Here is a 20,547-nt window from a genome sequence, read left to right as displayed (position 1 = left end):
GTGATATTAAATACTATCTCCATTCACAGTGAATTTCTCAGAGAAAGGACATAATTTTTTAGATTACACTCATTTTAAGTATTATATATTTCAGTATCTTGGCCCAATTACGCTCAAAAAGGTAGTTATGTTTTTAATGTTGCTTTATACCCCACTTATCTCCCCCTCCATTCGCAGACACATACACATTTGCATGCACGTGCACACACACACTCTCTCTCTCTCTTAAGTTAACCTCCAAATATAAAGATGCAGGATGTTTATCTGACGGGCTGCATTGTGAGGCAAACTCAATGGGGGCTGTTTACTTTACTTGTATTCATGTGATAATGCTGTATTCAACATGCAGCATGTTGACATTGTTAAACTGTAACGCTATTTAAACAAGTGTCTGTATTTTTATTTGTGAATTAAAAGAATACAATTCAATTTGCCTGCATACAATGATAATAACATATAATGATGAAGATTATGTTAAGTATTTGTTCATAAAAAATGCTTCAGTTTGTGTGCCTATGTTTTCATTCTTCTGTAGGGCTGCTCTTGGTCAGTCATTTTCGTTGACTTTGATGCTCACAACAGAAACCGACAGACATTATGCTCCCTGCTTCCAAGAGAGTCACGATCACATGTAAGCAAATCTTTCTGAATACCACTTATCAAGTGTTATTTTTTACCCAATGTAGAGTAGATATGCTCATAGAGAATAACCTGTTTTTCTTCACACAGTGAACAAGGGGAGAGAAAAAAGCACAGCCTTTCTAGAAGATGAAAAATTTGTTTAATTATAAAAGATTAAATGATTAAATGATAGAACTTTCCTTTTTATGTAATTAAATTCTGGTGGGGGGGCTCCAGGCTTATTTAAGTGGCCATTTCATTTGAATTTCTTAATTATATGTGAGCTGTTAGTATGCTATTATTTATTTATTTATTTTTGCGAATAGTGTTTTAAAGTGGTCCTTCAGACAGGGATTTTTCTTTTTCACATTAAACCTTTTGTTTTCCATTTCACCCCTTGTTTCCTAAAGAACACGGATGCTGCCCTCCTGCCCTGCATCAGCTACCCAGCCTTTGCCTTGGATGATGACGCCCTCTATACTCAGACACTGGATAAGATTGTACGCAAACTGAAGGGGAAGTATGGGTTCAAGCGCTTCCTGAGAGATGGCTACAGAACTGCCAATGAGGACAAGAACAGGAGATACTACAAACCTGCGGAAATGAAGGTGCAATATGCTTTTTTCTTTAACGCTGTTTACTGACCCCATTATAGATTACAGAAATATAAAAGTGTTTGAAATCATTCTAATCACTTTATCCATTCTGAGTTTGGGGCAAACATATCAAGGATTTGGAAAACAAGTGAATGGCATTGGTGATCGTTTCTTCTAGTAGAGTGAATGTATGCAATCCACATTTTTTGTAAAGATTCAGTTCATTCCATTTTGCTGGCTTGGAGCCATTAGAATGTGCCTGCTGCAGGTAAATCCATCTGATCCCATGCACTTACTGGATATGATCTTCATGCAGAATATGCTGATTTTTTAATTTGGGTCAGGCCAGCTACTTAGCACTTTGCAAATGGTTGCATTAGCTGTGGTCTTGACCTCTTGAGATTAATGAGCCCGGTTTTGATATGAAAGGAAGCTCAAGCAGATAAAAAAGCATTTTGTTCAGAATAGGAACAGTTAGTGCTTTTGCATATTTTAAAGAAATATGAGAGGAATTTCAAATAGTGCAATCTGATTCTTTACAGCATTCCACAAAATGCTTTCACAACTGCTGTTTTACTTTTAAAATGTCAGTCTGTTTTTATTGTATTCTTTTTCTTCTTATTATTCTATCTGATTTTCTGTATGTAACTCCTCCCAGAGCTTGTCAGCTAGCATGGAGTTACGTTGCCTATGCTTTTTGTGTCAGTACACAAAATATATATTTTTGAGATATTTATCATTTTACATCAAAAACTGATGTCAAAATAGGATTGCTAAAGCTGTCATAGATTCAGACTGTTTCTTGGGCAGAGGTTGCCTGCTACAGTGGCCCCAGGTCCGGAGAAAAGCTTCTAACTCAGGTTTGCCAACTCTCACTCATTTGGTGTGGCTCATGCTTTTAGCCTCAATCGCACATTCTCAACACTCCCTTAAGAAATCTCACATCAGATCTATTCACAGGTCTTTTGTTAAAAGTAGAACTGAACTATCAAGCAAGGTAACTGACTGAAGATAGAATTTACTACCTAGCTAGTACATTACAAACCTAGCAAGCCTCTTAACTAGAATTAGTTCACTATCTAGCTCGCACATTACCTGGCTAAAGTGTGAACTGGCTTAAGTAGCTAGTAAGTGACTTAGCTTGAAAAATTCCAGCCAAAAGACGAATTAGTTAGCTGGCTAACAGTGTAGCTTTCAAGTTAGCCTTCAAGTTGGCTAACTACTTAGCCACAAGCTACTACTAGCTACTATCATGATAGGTTTTTTGAAGCCAAATTAAAGTTTGTCCTCAAACTTTCCTCTCTGGTATTAGTGTTATCATTTTTGACTAACAAAAATAGTTACAGGGAATCGATTGCAGGCTCAAACAGGCTCAAACTGTGAATAGGCCACTGTTGGTCTGCCCTTAGACAAGGTACTTAACTGGAATTGCTTCGGTAAATTACCAAAGATAAATGGATCATATGTAAAATGTAATCAATATAAAATAAGGTCATCTGATAAATAAATAAATCAATTTTATACGATGCTTATGAAGTCCTAAGGCAACATAATAACACTCCAACCAGAGGGTACTCATTTTTAAAGCAAATTGCTGCTTTTCCTTCAGCAAATGTTCAAACAACTCATGTTTTACTAGGGGTTAGGAGAGTACGCTGATGAAAGATAGCTGTTTTCTCTATGTGGGATAAAACCAGTTGAAAGCCCACAGAGTAACTGTGGTGTTTACTGAAAAGGCATGCCGTTTCCACTTGAGCAGTTCCTCTTTCCTCTCGATTATAATTTTAGTAAATGTCCTTGGCATTTCCCCTTAATTTCTTCTGGACTTGTGGAGCACAATAAATAAATATATAAAAATCTGTTTCATAAAAATCATGAGCTAATGAAAGGGTTACTTTACTCACTTTTGCTTTATTGGGTTATATTTATCATGGCAAAACAAACTTTGCAATGTCTTTAGAATGGCTCTAATCAGGTAAACAGGATCAATCGTTCTGCAGGCTACTTTGTGTAATGACCCAGCCGGACAGGGTTTTGAGGTCTGCAGGAATGAAGTCCAGCTCTTTGATTTTGTTCTTGGAGTGTGCAGCATGCCAGTTTTTTTTTTCATTCCCATACTGCCTATGAAACAGCTACCCTGCTCTTAATTAGGGAGTTGGAAATAAATAGTCATGAGCCATCAACACTCGAGTTCATCTATGCAAACACCTACTCCAGTACAGCTGGAGATTTTGATTTACTTGTTGTTCTGAATATTTTCTGCACACTGAAATAGGTTGATATGAGACTATTTTGGTTGATGGTCTTTAATTGCACATTTCTCTTCCATTAAGCTGTAATGTCTCCATAATTAAGATAACAATTGAGAAAATGAGTCTGGTGTGATAACAAAGAAGAGTGAATCTGCTTTTGTTAGTAATTTATTATTAATTTCAATATTTATATGAAATGCCATTTCTTTACAAATACATTCATAATACCCAACATTGTCATTATATAAAGATGGGCTGTCTTAGGGAAGGAATGTGATCTAACTCAGATGTGCTAAGTAGCAGTCTTGCTAAGCATTACACAGTCTGTAATGTTTGTCTGATTGTGAAATGCAGTTGAGACAGTGAAAACTAAACCAAAGAGACTGATGCAGTGGTATTCCAAAAAGAATGTGTGTCATTTGTTACTTTATTTATTTAACCTTTGTGATTTTTTTTCAAATGACTGTAATAGGTCTGTCATTCAAGACTGCCTATGTGTTTGGATTTTTGACAAAAGTGTAATTGATTCAAGTGTTTTATAGAACATGATGCTCAAATGTATCTCCTTTTCTGACAATGAAACAGAACAAGAAAGAAATATTAAATCCTATTAACTTGGTTCTATAGACATAGACATTGTTTTGATGTATGAATATCATTCATTAGATAAAAGTTAACAACGTCTTACTATTTTCTTCAGCTTTTTGATGGAATTGAATGCGAGTTCCCCATATTTTACATCTACATGATAATTGACGGTAAGACATGTTGGGGGGTTGTGAAATCCAACCTTTGTCTGAGCATGTGTGTATAGTAATTAATCAAAAAATGTTAAAAATGAAATTACAAGCTTAATTACAAGCTTAAAGTACCGTATGCAGAAAAAAAACAGTCAGCCTTTATTTATAGACTAGAAAAAACAGAAATTAAACTGTTTCATGCAATTAATTGTATTAGTGATGTCTCAAACTCCCCATAGTAATCACAGCATTTCTACTCTGAGTTGAAATATATTGTACCTAATCAGTGTGCTGTATTTACATGCAGATACATTGTATGTGTTGGGAGATGTACGAGTTATTCTGCTGGGAAAAAAAACCCTGGATGGTTTTTACTGTATCACATTTGATGAAATGTTTTAACCATTGTTACTTTTAATGAGAATTAAATGAAAGTATTGGGGAAAAACAAGACAACGCATCAACTATTGTGCTAATAAATTTCAGTTATAATATCTGCAAAACCTAATGTTATTGGTTTTGCTCACATTGCAGGTGTCTTCAGAGGAAATTCAGCTCAAGTCAAGGAGTATCAAGAATTATTGGACTCCATTATTTTCCAGTCCTTTGATGGTAAACCAAATGTACTATTATTATTTTTTTTTTATTTTAATCAAATACTGTATAGTTTGTATTGCTTCACAATGAATGGAAACCAGTACATCACATTTCTGTACAGAGAGTATTGTAATTTTAAACCTCCGTAGAATGGAATTCCCATAGTGAAGGGAATGTAATTTTCAAAAATTCATTCCAGTCACCTTTGGAATGAGCAATCATATAATTTCAAAATGCCAGTGAGGAACAGAATAAACTGCAACATTAAAAAGGTGGCTATGGTGCGTTATCACACCATAAACCACAGAATGAATACCTTGAGGAAGCCATGTATAGTTATGGCACATCATAAATTCAATGATACGAGGAAAGACATAAGCACAGATGTTTCACCAGTTCTTTTCCTGCTTTCTGAGTGAAAGGAGGACACATAGCCTTTGCCAGTACTCTCTGTAAGTTACTTTTCTTTGTGAGAAGAGCTAATGTTTACCTGTGGCCCTGCACTATGCTCCCTGAACTCATGAAGTGAATGTGTTTCATGTGTCTTAACAGGGCATGCTGTCATCCCCAAATACTACTATGTACCAGCTGACTTTGTGGAGGCTGAGCAGAAGAAGCAGGGGAGCCAGAAGCGTTTCCCCAGTAATTCAGGACGAGACGGCAAGCTCTTCCTCTGGGGGCAGGCCCTCTACAACATCGCCAAGCTGCTTGGTCAGTCTCACTTACCTCATAATTCAATAAACAGAACACGTTTGCTTCATGACCACATATGATTCTTTATAATTAGCTAAATTTACTTGTGAAAGAAAATCCAAAATAGTATATTTTGATGTAATTACTATATAAACAGTGCCAGCAAGGTTGTTTGGAGAGCAGGCTGGTGAAGAATCGCAAGGTTGACTGTTAAAAATCTCATTAATTTACAGAACTGAAAATTTTCCACAAATGTCATTTGAATAAGTAAATCAGGAATGAGGTACATGAAGTCCCTGTGTTTAAGTAGCCTACTTTGTAATGGATTTTCAGTGGATGGCTTGGTTAGCCCCAAGGACATTGACCCCATTCACCGCTACGTTCCGCGGGAAGACCAGAGGAGTGTCAACATGAGATACTCTAATCAGGTATTGCACCTACAGTAATCCCACCAGTGTCTGAATCACATATGCACATTGTGGTTACCAAAAGTGGTACATTGATCAAATGTAAGTGGTTCACATATAATAAATATTTAGGTGCATGATACATGGCAAACAATTACACTTGTGCTAAAATTGCTGTTTTCCATTTCTCTGGGATTTAGGTAAATTGGTGTGACCATTTGTTTGGCATCTGGATTGGTGTTAACTTAACGCACAGTAGTATTATAATGATCCTGAAAATCCACCAGGTAAAAGGTGCTTTTAATGCTATGGATATCTATGTTACCATAATACTTGATTGTATGATTGTGTGATCATGAGTTTATTGAATAGGTCTCTTTGGGGTAGGCATCCACACACAGATACTACTATAGATACTACTATTTTATTTTCTCCTTTTTTTCATTGCGGCAAAGTCCTCTGCTGCTGACTTGAAATCAAACATGCCCAATGTGTCGTTGCAGCTTGCAATGTGCATAAGCCGCGTCACTCTCTCCTCCTCCAGATGACTTTGCAGCGTCGTCTTTATTCGATTCTGCAGAGAGAAGCCCCTCTCTGCTGGCATGCTTGACATGGGCAGAACACAGGCAACTTTAGCCAGTATAGCCTGATCGGGGTACAGCTTGCTGAATTCATAAATAAGCACGCTTTGCTGTCAAAACACGAATGTCCTGTTTAGGGATAGCCTTCTTTACAGCTACGTTTTGTGTGAGCATTATTACTGGACATTTTGACTGGCAAGTTTATAATTTATTGGTTTTTTATAAATTTTACCAGGCAAAAACCGGTAATTACCAGTTAACGGAAACCCTGGTCACAAGCACTTTTATTAGAACAGACTATGATGAAAATAAAATGCAAAGACAGGGTTTCATTCCCTGTTTGAAAATACACAGGTGCAATCCATGTTGCAGGGGAACATGTGAGCGAGTGGGTTAGTCCGCAGACACAGAGGGAGAGTGGGGACGGGGTTGCGTGGTGAGTGTGAGAGAGGAGAAACGCAAATACTGGCACACCTTTACAGAAGAAACAGGGTAAAGTAACGCAACATCCAACTATATCAATATAAACAGTATTGTCTCATCCTATATCTCGTTTGAAAATATATCGATATACCTTAAAAAGTCGATATACCACCCAGCCCTGCAGTTTATGGTTAATGTCTGTGGGCAGTGGCTTTGGATAATGGATATAATGGGGAACATAGGCTTTCAAATGGAGTACACAGACAGCATGGGCAGATTAGTAGTCAGATATTTGTGGTGTTAAAACCTGAGAGAAAGCTGAATCTGCCTGGTCAAGTTTTTAACATTATGTCTCATACCATGAAGAAAATCTTGAAACCCGTTCACCATGGACAGAGGTCTGGATCACTCAGCCTAATGGTCAATTCATTTTTAAGACGTTATAACCTATCCCTTAACCTATCCTTTCCCTGCAATAAGAGTGTTAAATTACAATTTTGTTAACTTTGCAGTCATTTTATGTGTTTTATTATAATTTTTTTGTTTTTGTTTAATTTTGTAAATTTGCATTCTGTTGTATCCACACAGCATTTGGTATACCTGTGTTCTATATCTGCACCATCCTTCTGCCACTACTTCTGCTTCTCCCATTATTGCATAAATAATGATCACAGTGAAATGTTTTTTTACAGTAATGTGACAATGTCTCAGGTTCTGATTTACCTGTCATTGTTTCCTTTCCATTATGTCACACCTTCAACTCATTATAGACTTATCATCCGATTAGTGACTTGCACCTCATACTCTCATGTCTACTTACTGACTGCAAGATTAAAATACCATTTGGAAGCAGTACCACCTACTTTTAACTGTGCTACCACTACTGGATGTCTATTCAAGCACTGAAAAGACAAAGGCAGCATCAACCACAGACCGTTAGTAATATGAACATCTAAATGTGCCCTCTGTGATGTTTTCCACACACATGCATTGCAGCTGAGTGAAAATAAGCCTCTCATGAGAGGAGCACCTCATTAGTAACACAGCATTGTTCAGAATACAAGCCTGAGGTATTTTTAAGTGCTTGGCCTGTGAAGTTGAATGCACCTAAATGCAAGAGGAGGGAATTACATAACGTATACAAATAAGCTGTTTATTGCTTTGCATTACATACAGCCTCACATCCCAGTTCATATTTGTTTCAAGCTGTAATGTTGTGTGGGTGTTCTGAGCTTTCACATTGTGTTTATGATTTGCATACAGTTTCTTGAGAGCCATTTCTTCAAAAATGGTTGCATCCCTGCAGTGTACATCCATGTTACCTGTCCTTAAACTGAGTCACATGATATATTGCTATTGAAGTTTGCTTGGTGTAATAAATACTGATACAGGAATACACTGCATACAGTTCATCATTATGGAAAAAACGCTGGGACGGGGTCATTTCTGTACTAATGCTGTTCATACTCCGTTTTAAAGAATCAAGCGGTCTGCCTATAAGAATCATTTTGGGCTCACTCGTAGGTAATATTGTGCTCAAGTCAAGTTCCATGGCACATTATTGGAAAAAAAAATGAATTAAAAATTTGAGCACATTCATATTTCAGATTCATAGATTGTTGTAATTACTAAAGTACCATGCATGTCAAGTATTTTGAGAAAAAAGGTGTTCTGGATGTCTGAATGTTTAGCCATGTGCCTGGATAACATGACTAGAAAAAGATGATGTTTGATACATTTCGATAAGAATGTATCTTAATTAAGCATGATAAAACATGTTTGAAACATAGACAGTTTCATCCACTTTTAAGGGTAAACCTGAGTAGAGCTAAGTAGTATATTAAAACAGCAGGTAGGTACAGCTATATCAACAGCTCATTGATATATATTTTCCATTACTGTTTCCCAAAAGCCATTAAGCCATGCTCATTTAGCTTGATTGCTTTCATTATTACCAACTTATTTGGCATCATTGTCAATGCACATATTTATAATATGATATACCTTCAAAACATAATTTTATATATGTAAATATTATCTAGTATTGGTACTGTATCTATATCAGTGCATAGTAAATCCAACTATATTTGATCATATAAACCTGTACATAAACATTTATGCCCAGAAAAGCTTATCTTCAGAATAAACATTTGTACAAACAGATGGCATAGTATATATTGATAGGTTGGTAGAAATGTCCTGTAAACATGGCTTAATATGAAACACAGATTGTTTTGAAGACAGTAAATTTTTGGTGTCCATAAATGTTGTATGTCTATATATAGATATCTGTATTCTTTTTGTCTATATATGGTATACTGCCATGAAGGTTATGTATGAAATATTCAGGGGTTGCAGAGCAGAGGTGCAAACTATTCTGCCGTTCCAGCTGCAACAGCAGCTAAGGAGAATAAGGAATCACACCTGATGGCTGTGCAATAAATGTATTGTGACTGAGTTTCACATTTGGATGGAAGTGTTACTTCCATTTAGGAGAGTCTCGCTCTTTTTACTTTGTAAATAAAATGGCTCAATATTTTGAAGGCCACAAGGTTAATGGAAATTTCCGATTCGCTGTAGGGTCCTGGTATCCACGCTCACCCACATACTTTGCCATGAAATCTTAAGGTGAGAGGGCAGCATTGGTCTTCCATGATTGAGGCAGTACAAGCAATTCTGTTCAAAGAAAGAGACGAACTGAACCTGAGTTAGTGGGTGGAGTGTGACACTGTCCAGGTAGGTTTTCATGAGGCAAGTGCCCTCTCCATGTCCTGTGCCTGCCTAAACCAGTCTGATGCTCCGTTTGTTCTGTGTAGACATTGCAAGGTTCTGTTGGGAACTGGAGCTCAGAGGGCTAACTGCTGGATAAATACAAAGGCTGCAGATGGTACACTAAAAGCGCAGAGGGTCTGTGCATGTTCTGTTCTGTATTGCTTACAGTGAAATGCCCTGTCATCAATGAAGGGATATACAGTATGTGTGAAAATACATGCTGTGAAAAGGAAGTTATGTAAGTCACCCTGGATAAGTGCACCTGCTAGGCAAATAAATCCAATCAAGTGGTGAGTGCCTATTTAAAAGAGGTGGGCTGGAAGACACTTCAGTTTTTTTTGGCATGTACATTTGCCATAATTAAATTTGACTGTATTCAGTTTTTGATGCACAAACATTTTCTTTGCCGTTTTCATCCTCAGGGTCATAGGTGACCACAAGGAGCATGTTGTAGGAGGTTTCTGTTTCCTGCTGGCATTGTGGAGTAATAATCATCATCTTGACCTCATGTTCTTGCATTTGCCCTCCACATCACATAGAATGGTAAATGTAAATGGTAAATGCCCTTTGAGTATTAATGTGAGGTGCTTTGCCCCAGCTTTTACGGAATGATTAAAACCGATGCCATTAAAATAATTCTTGTTGAATAGGTTAACAGCAGGCCAGATATATTATTACAGAGGTTAATACTAGTGGGCTGGTGGTGAATTTTCACCAGAGTTTTAATATAAACGTGGATCCCAAACCTGTGCAAGTGTGCTGTAACAGAAATAATTATTTCGTATTTGCATTTGCTTTTTGAGTTTGGCATAAATCACCCTCCATAGCCATAAACTGTGTATGACAAGCACTGTATTTGATTTATCTTGCCATAGTAGCCCATTAAGTTTGCCAAATAAATAATAAGGATAAAAAGGCACAAAGGTCCATGTTTACTAAAACCAATCATTTGTCAGTTGTCAGTAACAGCACGTTATGCCAAATGAGCCCTGATGGGTTGATGAACCATCAGTGCATTAATTGGTACAGGTTTTTATGCATCCAAGTGTAATCTTGTATACGTATTTCATGGGAGACATACTACACGCTAAAATGCAAATAAAGGGAATATTGCAAGGCAGCTTTTTAAATGTGAGTGTGTGTGATCTATAACCTATTATATAATGTATATGTTATGCTTATTGGACAGGTTAAATGACAGTTGTCAACAATGGCCAACTTTCATTAAACATTTACGTGTCAGTGGTACTTATACAATATGTTGTGTGCTTTAACAAACAAGCATTACTGACTGCTTTTCAGAGGTCTTAATTTCCATGCAAAATGCAGTGCTTACACCTGCGTATGCTTAAGTAACTGAAATACTTAATAAAATTGATGAACATTTTAATCCATATTTGGACATTTACACATGAAAGATGAAACATTTACCAAAGACATGTATGCTCTGTGCTGAATTTGCGATGGCATTTCTGGAAACTGTGTGAAATTTTTAGTTTGACCCATTGTGTTTGTGAAGTCAGCACACATTTTTTTTTTTTTTTTTTTTTGAGTCCGTATGTCAAATTTCAGTGCTATGGCCAGGTGATACAATAAGTATATCTTCAAGAGTTGAAGTGAGTTCTTCATTAAATGTGACCCACCCTCCTTTGAAACAATTTGTAGTTCAAGTTAAATCGGTCATATTTTGTACCCTTTATTTTCTATCACATCACAAGCTACCCATTGCAGCAGTGCATTAATGTGTCAGCTTTCAGCAGACACCTTTCTAGCCTGTGTGCCTGGAATAGTGTTGGCATATTGTTTCTGATAAGTTTAAAATCATATTGATCACACCATCTAGTCACACATTATTATTAGTCTTTAATATATTGAATGACTTACATAGCTATCATTTTACATGTTATGCATATAGATATCAGTATGAATATTGTTAATGTACATATGGACCACACCATATATACATACATAATGTCATATCAGTATTATAACACATTTGAACAGGTTTCTACACTTCTGAATGAATGGTGTATGCATTAAAATAGTTTACAACTTACACAGTCACAGTATACTTGGTAAAATACAAAATGACATAGACTGGATACTTATGTAGTGGAAGAAATCTGTAGGAAGTCTACAGGTCAGCCCCACACTATTAATGCTGCTGCTTTCAAGTAGTTCAATTTCTTATGGATCGGTAATCTGCTCCCCTGATAAATCTTGTTTGCAAATGAGAAATTTTGTCAACTCAACCTTGAAATTTAATTTGAGAAGATGGAGGTTTTTTGCTAATGCAAACTGTATGGTTGAGTGGGAGTATTGCAGCATTTAGTTTATTGCCCTTACTTATCTGCAAATCTCACTGTCAGGAACTGTAGGAGGAAAATTTGTCATGGAGGTAGATGGTGACATTTCAGCATTCACTCTGACCAAAGTATCTGAGGAAAGTAGCTACAGTGTAAGGAAAGAAATACAACAGGAAATTGTTATTAATCCGAAAGGGAAAAAAAAAAACAAGATCATGAATATAGACAATAGGTTTGTACTTCAGTGATTAATTAAAAAAAAAAAAGTGTCTGCAGTTTAAGGCAGAGGTGTGTGTGTGTGTGTTTGCACTTATGCATGTTTTTCTCAGTGTATGTGTGTTTTGTTTTGTTTTTGTTGTTATATTTGTTTTTGTTGTTTGTGTTGTTTTTGATAAGCATCAAATAATCTGCATTGCTTCTTGAACCTTTTTGGTACTTGGCAGCTACATTCCAGTCAGTTTACCTGCTGTTTATCCATGATGAGGAGGAATCTCAGAAATGGAGAGAGGGGGTGACTTAATTCTAGTTAAGGCAGTGTTTTGTTGAATGCATAGTAAAGTGCTCCGGTTGAGAAAAATCTTTCCGCATTATGATTTTGCACCCCCTACTCTAGATCCTTCTACTTCATGCAGAGCTCATTCAAAAGCAACCCAAGGAAGCACTTTTGTTCACGTATCTACAAAGTAACAAAATCTGAGAGAAATCATCTGTCAGTTTTTGTTAAAAAGCAGAATAATAATGTGCCTGACTTCTATTGCCCTGCTTGAGAACTGTTAGTGATTAATCAAATGAGTTTTCCCCTCTGCCTGCAATGAAAACTGCTGATTGATTATAACAAGGGTGATAAACCTGTTCATTTTACCAAGCTAAAACTCCCTCACCCAACCCGATCATCAGGGTTCCAACAGTGCTTAAGACAGCAGCGGTCAATAAATGTCTTGATCATATAAGTCACAACATCTCAAAAATGTTTTCATTACAACAGCCACTATTAATTGCAACTGAGTATTGAAAATCAGGTATTTAAGATGGTGTTCCTTGCACAGTTGCATATGTGCACAGCATACATGCATGAAATGATTTCATGTCTTTACTCCTTCAGCTGAGTGTAAATGAAATCTTTTGACATAACTGTGCTGCAAATTGTTGTGGAGGAAGATTGTAAGTGGTGGCATATTATATTATGTTATATGGTCACACACAGACACACTCTGATGTTGTAATTATACCGGTAAATAAACATCATGACATAGCTCTAATTTCAGCCCACTTAAGCATGAGCAGTCAGTCTTTTTGTTGGTACATTGTCAGACACATTATGATTGTATTTGGGTTTTAGGATGAGGTATACTTTATAGCAGCAACTATTCTGTATCTCTCTCTCTCTCTCTCTCTCTCTCTCTCTCTCTCACCTGTCTTTGCTAGTATCCCCCTCTTTCCCCTTTCCCTGAACACACTGGTCCCTCAGGAACCTGTTCAGATTTACAGCTGTCAGTCCCATGTCATGCTGTTATCCTGTCTGCACAGCCAGGGTGATTAATAGCTCCTCTAAACCTTTCTGAGGGAGCATTACTTTGGAAACATATTTCCTTACCTGTTAATCACCTGCTCTAAAAGAAACTTTTGGGCCCTGTCCAGGACCTCAGAAACTAAATTTATACCCTCTGCATCTTCCTATTATTTCCCAAATATGTGTGGATGCCTTAATGGAACTGAACATGTGCTCAGGGAGGAGTCTTACCTGGCTTTTTGTTTGTGCTGTCCTGTCTGCCAGGGCCCCATTGAAAATGACGTGGTGATCCATGTGGCCCTGATTGCTGAGAGTCAGAGGTAGGTATGGAAATTGTCTACAGTTTTGAGTTTTTCTAAGGAGCAGGGCTCATAACCCAAAGATTTCTTGTTCTATTCTCAAATGTTATAGCTTTGTACCCTTGAGCAAAAATGGATAAAATGTAAGCCATGTAAGTTGCACTGGATATGGGTGTCTGTTTTGAAATGAAACAATATTAACTTATTTCCCCAGATAACCCATTGTTAAAATTTACAATTTTTAATTAATGAAGTACAAAGTACTATGGGTGCTTGTAAAATGTTAATTTTAGCACATCCTGTTTAATGATGTACACAGTTTAAAAAGAGACAAATAATGGGAGTCATTTCTCATTTCAATTAGCCAGCATTTTTACATTGTTATATAATATATTCAAAATCTTTTTGAATTTTACTCTCTGCAAAGGCAATCATGCAGGCTGTTTTGTAATAGTGTCATGTTTAATTCAGTAACACTGTTTTCAGAGAACTGTGTACTTTTTCAGCTTGTCTTGAGATTCAGTCAGCCCAAATTTAGATTTTGTATGCAGCTTGATTTTTCTTTAGGGTGAGCTATCAGTCTGAAAAGAGTCTTAACACTTGCATTGACATTGAAGATTAATAGCTTTCAGGATGGAACATGTATAAAGTACAACATGCACTTAGTGATGCAGGCTATTGAAATAGATCCATTAAATAATGGAGATGCATTATTTTAAATTTTTAAATTTAAAATGTTTAAGTTAATTAAACTCCAATCCTTCAAATGTTAATAATTCACTATTATTTAATAATTATGTTGGTACCTAATAGGAGCAAAGCATGTTTAATTTCCAAATACATGTTCTGTTTATCTCCCTTTGATTATTAAACTTAGTTATGCACTGAGTTAGTTATATTCTATTATGTTGAATATTGAGTTAGATAATGATGATGTGTTTTTGGTTAGGATAAAATTTTGCTTTGAAATCAACTAATTATCATCTGGTAACATGCTGCTGAGCTGAGAAAAAATATGATAAAGTTAAAGCATAGTAGAAGAACACATTATGGGGCTCATGAAGTGATCTAGGTGTGAAATGACCACATGCCCCTATGACGGTATACCGCAGTATAACATTATGAAATGGTAATATGATAAATCAAATGGTATACTGTTGGTATATAATGAAATCATATAACCAGGTTTTAGCATGAATATTGTACCTACCACAAAACTATGTGAAACAATGGGAGACAGTCCCCACATTCTTTTATTAGCTTTTGAAAAAGTCAGCTTTTAAAAGTTTGATTTGTTACATTTTCTGCCCACACCTCCATGTATGTATGTAACCTTAAAATGTTTGAGGATGTCATTGTTTCTGACTAATTATAAGATCATTATGTGTCCCCACTGTGTCATTAAAAAAATAGCTGTTTTGTGGTAGAAAATTAAGCTGTAATCTGCAGACAATGTGGAAGAACATCATGGCTAAAGGAGGCAATATATCAAACCTAGCTTCCCACCTCTGTGAGCATCATCCCTCAGTTTATAACAGTGTGGCGCAAGTGATTTAGAGTATTTACTAACTTGCAAGTAGGATATGATGTTAAGCAGTAACATAATTTAAACTTTTACCGTAGTTGACAGAAACAGTATTGAATGTTTTAAGTATTAGCTGGTTATATTGTAGCACAAAGGTAACAGGTCTATGAAAGACACCTACGAAACTGAAATGTATATTTTCAGTCATTACTAAAAAATGTTATAAATGATGATGTAGCAGCCCTTGGATCCAGAGAGTCTCAACTGATGCGTGGGGTTTCTGTATTTAAGTTCATCTCAGCAACAGTTCGTTCAAACAGCAACTTAAATCCATATCGGCGAATCACCGTATAGCACCGTGAAAACTATATCAAAACATACAAACGACAACTTCACAACCCTGTTCCACAGCCAAACTCATCATATGAAAATATTAACAGCAGCGAAGTTTATCTACATTGTACAACAATAAAATCGTTCACACGTTTCCATGGTTATACATTTTATGAAATGAATAAATGTCATACCTCACTGCGCTCACCAAGGAATGCAAACTAAAAATATGATAATCCTTTCTTCTGTTGTTAAATGTGCGTCAATTCCACTCTTTTTTACAAAGTGCAAATCCACTTAGAAATAATGTAGGCCCAAACAAATCAGCGTTCCCCATTCAGACCCGCCAGCCAACTTTAAAGCTCATCTCACTTGATGCAAAACTATGGTGTCACCAGAAGGACAATTTTCAATGCTACAGGTGTACAGTCAAAGTTCACACACACACAAATCACAAAGACATTCAAATTACAAACATTTGTTAAGTTACAGAATAAATTGCACAAATATCTTATCACAACCCATACTTATTTCATAATAAACAGCAAAAAATACAAATTGCAAAAATGGTCCCTTACAGATGATATTGTGATATATTGAATTGTGCTATCTTATGGGATGATTTTACTGTGAAGATCTCGAACTATTTCAACTCTAGTTTGATCCCAGCCAAGCATGACAGGGAGCCCACAGCTGCTGAGCAAATTGGCTTAGTTCCACTAGGTATAGGCATGGGCATGTTGGCAGGGGTTGCTCGTCTTGCTGCTCTCAGACACACATCAGGCACCTGCAAGTTGCTCGCATACCATCATTGAAACAACCCCTTTCTCCAGTAAGCTCTTTGCTCACTGTAGTGCACCCCTGCAACTAGCAGAATGAAAAATAGTAATGTTGGCATGTGTAGCCCGACCAAACCCGCGTACTTTAATACCCGAACCAAACCTAGCCTGAGCGAAATTAGCATTCATGCAAATATGCAAATAATGACCAAACTGACTACTGATAATAATTAAATCAGATCAAAATCATGTTCAGCAGCTTACATGTATGAAATTATCTTTCTGAAACATCTCGTTTTCAGTAAAATACAGTGTACCTTGTGAATAAGGGTCTGGGGGGAAAAAAGTAAGTAATGTTCAGCATTTTAACAGATTAACACAATACGGTCTCTCTTTGTTGGGAAAACAGTGCACTACATGGTAAATAAAGTCTGGTGAGGAGCCCAAAAATAAATTCTTCCTAAGTCAATCATTCAATCGTAGTATGTTTGACAGACATTCAAAATGAGATTTCAACCAAGATTTTAGACAGCAGTGCATTCAAAATCAGACATCCACCAACAATGACCCTGCCCAACCCAAATGCTTGTGCTATAATGCAATTATAGACCAGTACTCGCCCGAACTTGACATGTCTCATTGGGTCCAGCACAGATTCAGGTTGGCTAGCAGGGCCTTAGTTGGTGAATTGAATTTACTATACCTCACGAGTGAGTACGGTAGATCATTGCAGTGTGAGACGACAATTTTCAATTGGCTATGCCAAAAGAGGGAGGTGCATAAAGGGGAAAAAGCATTTAAAAAATCGTTGTGTTGTCTTTGACTGTTTATGATTGATAATGACTGAAGGCAAGGGAAAGGCAAGACTTGAAAGGTAAACATGTCATTAAAATTCTTATACTTGTGTGATACTTTCAGTATGTTTTGTGCATGTTTGTGCATAAAGGAGGTCCTCCAAGCCCCCACAGTCTACTCATTAAATTCTGGCATAGTATCTAGTAATGATTTATGGATACACACATTTACCTGTGCTGTGATTGGTGGGATGGGGGCCTTTATGAGACCAACAGAAGCCAATTATATAGCTGCTATGTTTAATTCAGATTACAGGTCTTCCTGAACACCTATGGCATCCAGACCCAGACACCTCAGCAAGTAGAGCCCATTCAGATCTGGCCCCAAAAGGAGCTGGTGAAGGTAATCCAATCAATCTCCATGTGAATGTCCAATGAATGTCCATTCATTAATCCGCCTGCTCATCAGTTAAACCTGTAATCAGTCCCATGTCAAACTGCAGTTAATTAATCACTCTTTCTGTCAGTCGTTATGTCTGATATCCTTAATGCTACCAGGTATTCTTAAATTCAACTCTGTATACAAACTCAAAATTATGAACTCGTGGTACACCAATCAATGAACTTAAGGGGCCTCTAAGTTTCAGTCAAATATCATACTTCCCACTTCAGGTTAGACTCAGAAATGCCTCAGTGATGAATGATGTTACCATGTTTACAAATATTGATTGGATAAATATTGGTTATGACTGCATTCTGTGTCCACTATAATTATTCATACTACTCACTAACAATAGGACCAATAACATGCTGTAAAATAATTTGAAAATGTACATATTTAATTTTTACTTTGAACAAAAAGTTACACTTCAGCCTTCTATAGAGGGGGTCACTACTATCTACTATCACTCGCATATTGGTTTGAGGGAGCTGTCCCCCTGTGATGAGGCCCTCTACAGATGGGCACTGTTGGCAGTAAAATACGAGTGATGCTGGAGGTTGTGGTGAATAGTTGCTTTTATTTTAGAAAAAAAACGTTTCTACATGTTACATTTTCTTTTCTGTGGAATTATGTTTTCAGAAGCTCCCTGAAGGCACAAGCCCAGTAATTATGTTTAGCAGCATGTTATTTATCAAGTTATGCTACAGCAACAGAGTGGGCAAAATAAAATCTGTTATATGTTCTAGTTGGTGAAACTTTAGGAATATCTGTCTGATTATTTGTTATTTTTATGGTTCAATTCAACTGTGAATGCTTTCAAATGAGGTCAAATTCAAGATTCAAGTGCTCAGTTAAATGAAATGTTTATTGCAACGCCAGTACTGAATTATGTTACATTACCAAAATTCTGGAGTAATGACATTTTTTCTATTTATCTTCATAATGTGTAAATTCCTCATTGAAAAGGCTTAAAACAAGGTGTTGTCAGTCCTGTTTCATTCTCATTAGTATTCTGCACAGAATGAACATTTGAAAGGTACTGTATTGAGCTCCACACAGCACCTCTCTTTAAACATTCCACAGTGCTAGGGGCAATGCAATTTGCTATGTGATTTAATTCTGAATTAATGTTTCGGTTTTTATTATTTCATTGACTTTACCTTATTTGGTGACTTTGGTGACTTTGGGATGATTATTTCATATCTCTCATAGGTTTTTTTCCTGTCTATTGATAAGAGAGTGAGGGGGTATAGTGCTCCACCTAGTGGCATCATAAATGAAGCAAATTCATTAATTTGAATAAAAGTAAGATGAATTGACACTGCATTATAATTGGAAAGCTTTTGTAGAATTGAACAGCAGCTCCTCCCAAAGAACTTACATTATCAATGAATTTGAATTATCCATGTTGTTTCTGTCATTATTGACAGGCAGTAGGGTGGCTGCCTCATGTGGCCTGTCCTGGTGTGGACCCCTTTTTCTGTCTCATGCTCTGTGATATGTAGTAAAATCAGTGGTGGGGTACTACATCTCTCTAGTAATGTCTTGCAAATCACTCTTGGTCACCAATTTATCACTCAGTGTGCTGTAACTCCTACATGTAAGTGTATGTGCTATGTAGAGGCTCCTGGGCTGATACAACTTCCAAGTTAAGTAGAGAGAACATATGTTATTGCTGAAATGTTTTTCCCTTTCCCTGCCTGTCAGCCAGCATTAGAAATGTATCTGTTGAAATAGCATATCTCAATACCCCCAAATCTACAGAGTTTGAGAGAACATACAGTATGATTGAGAAAACTAAATAATTGAGCATCCCCACATCTGTCGGTTGGCACATAGAGAGATCACACCAATGAAAGTAGTTTGACAATATACCCCAACGAGAGTACAACTGTTCTTTCATTACTTGTATCTGGAGGAGAATATGATAATTCCAGGATTTTCCTCAGAACCTCAGGTATACTGAAAAGTTTAGTCTTGATAGACAGTGGCACAGAATGCAAGATTCTCCAGTCGGTTATAGCAGCATTTACCTGCATTGCGTAAAACCTGCATAGAGTAAAACAGCTGAGGGCTGGAACATTACTCTTTACTGCTTTACTATAAAGCAGTTTGAATTCCAAATGAATGTTATTGAATATGAATGTTTATTATATACAACACCTGCAAATAGGTGCAAGGGGACAGTAGGGACAAGTTGTAAGACATGGATTCTGATTTTGAACAGAATGTACAAAATCAGGGACGATGCAATAAAATGCCCTTAGTGTCCATCTGCAATTTTGCAGGCTTACCCCTTGTCATTGTGCACTAGCTAGAAGTTGGGATAGGACGAGAATGCACTGTTGAGGTGTGCTATCCAATAACGTTGTGCTGAAATACTACTTTAAACTAGACAATGTGTTCTTCATTGTGTGTACATAACTCCTGCCAGTAGGTGATTGATTTCAAAGCTAAACAGTACTGCTCATTCCACATTTAAGAGAGGATGGCTTTGGAAAATTTGGAAATGAAATACTTTTACTGAAAACATTATCAGGCTAATTTCTCCAGTGTAACGTAAAATGTGCAATGATATGCTCAATGAACACATAGCCAGCAGATCACAAACATCACCCAGTGTAGTTGTGTTCATATAAATATTACTTGTTCATACTGCATGAATAATAAAAAATTAGCCTATAAATGGTATTCTAACATTAAGAGGTTAATATGTGTGACCATTGGAGAGAGTTTTGGGATATTCACTGAGACCTTGTGTGCGCTTTTACGTCAGTATGACTTAATATCAGAGGACCAAGGAAGTCCAACTATAGTCAAGATGTGTCTATAGAAAATACTGAAACCTGAAACATTTATTTATGCATGCCTCTCACA

General features: G+C 36.7%; 1 protein-coding gene across 5 annotated transcripts in view; it reads left to right on the top strand.

Moving 5' to 3' along the window:
- LOC118781718 (phosphorylase b kinase regulatory subunit beta-like) overlaps positions 1-20,547 on the top strand; it is a 61,362-nt gene that overhangs the window by 25,748 nt on the left and 15,067 nt on the right. For all 5 annotated transcript variants that reach the window (XM_036534730.1, XM_036534727.1, XM_036534729.1 and 2 more), the window contains 8 exons: positions 536-631; positions 1,032-1,229; positions 4,170-4,227; positions 4,744-4,821; positions 5,359-5,517; positions 5,833-5,927; positions 13,763-13,818; positions 17,538-17,631. In XM_036534730.1, coding sequence (XP_036390623.1) covers positions 536-631; positions 1,032-1,229; positions 4,170-4,227; positions 4,744-4,821; positions 5,359-5,517; positions 5,833-5,927; positions 13,763-13,818; positions 17,538-17,631 — 834 coding nt within the window. The remainder of the gene's footprint in view (positions 1-535; positions 632-1,031; positions 1,230-4,169; positions 4,228-4,743; positions 4,822-5,358; positions 5,518-5,832; positions 5,928-13,762; positions 13,819-17,537; positions 17,632-20,547) is intronic.

Source organism: Megalops cyprinoides, chromosome 8 (assembly GCF_013368585.1).
Source record: "Megalops cyprinoides isolate fMegCyp1 chromosome 8, fMegCyp1.pri, whole genome shotgun sequence".
Classification (NCBI taxonomy): Eukaryota; Metazoa; Chordata; class Actinopteri; order Elopiformes; family Megalopidae; genus Megalops; species Megalops cyprinoides.
This window is presented reverse-complemented; position numbering and strand designations above follow the sequence as displayed.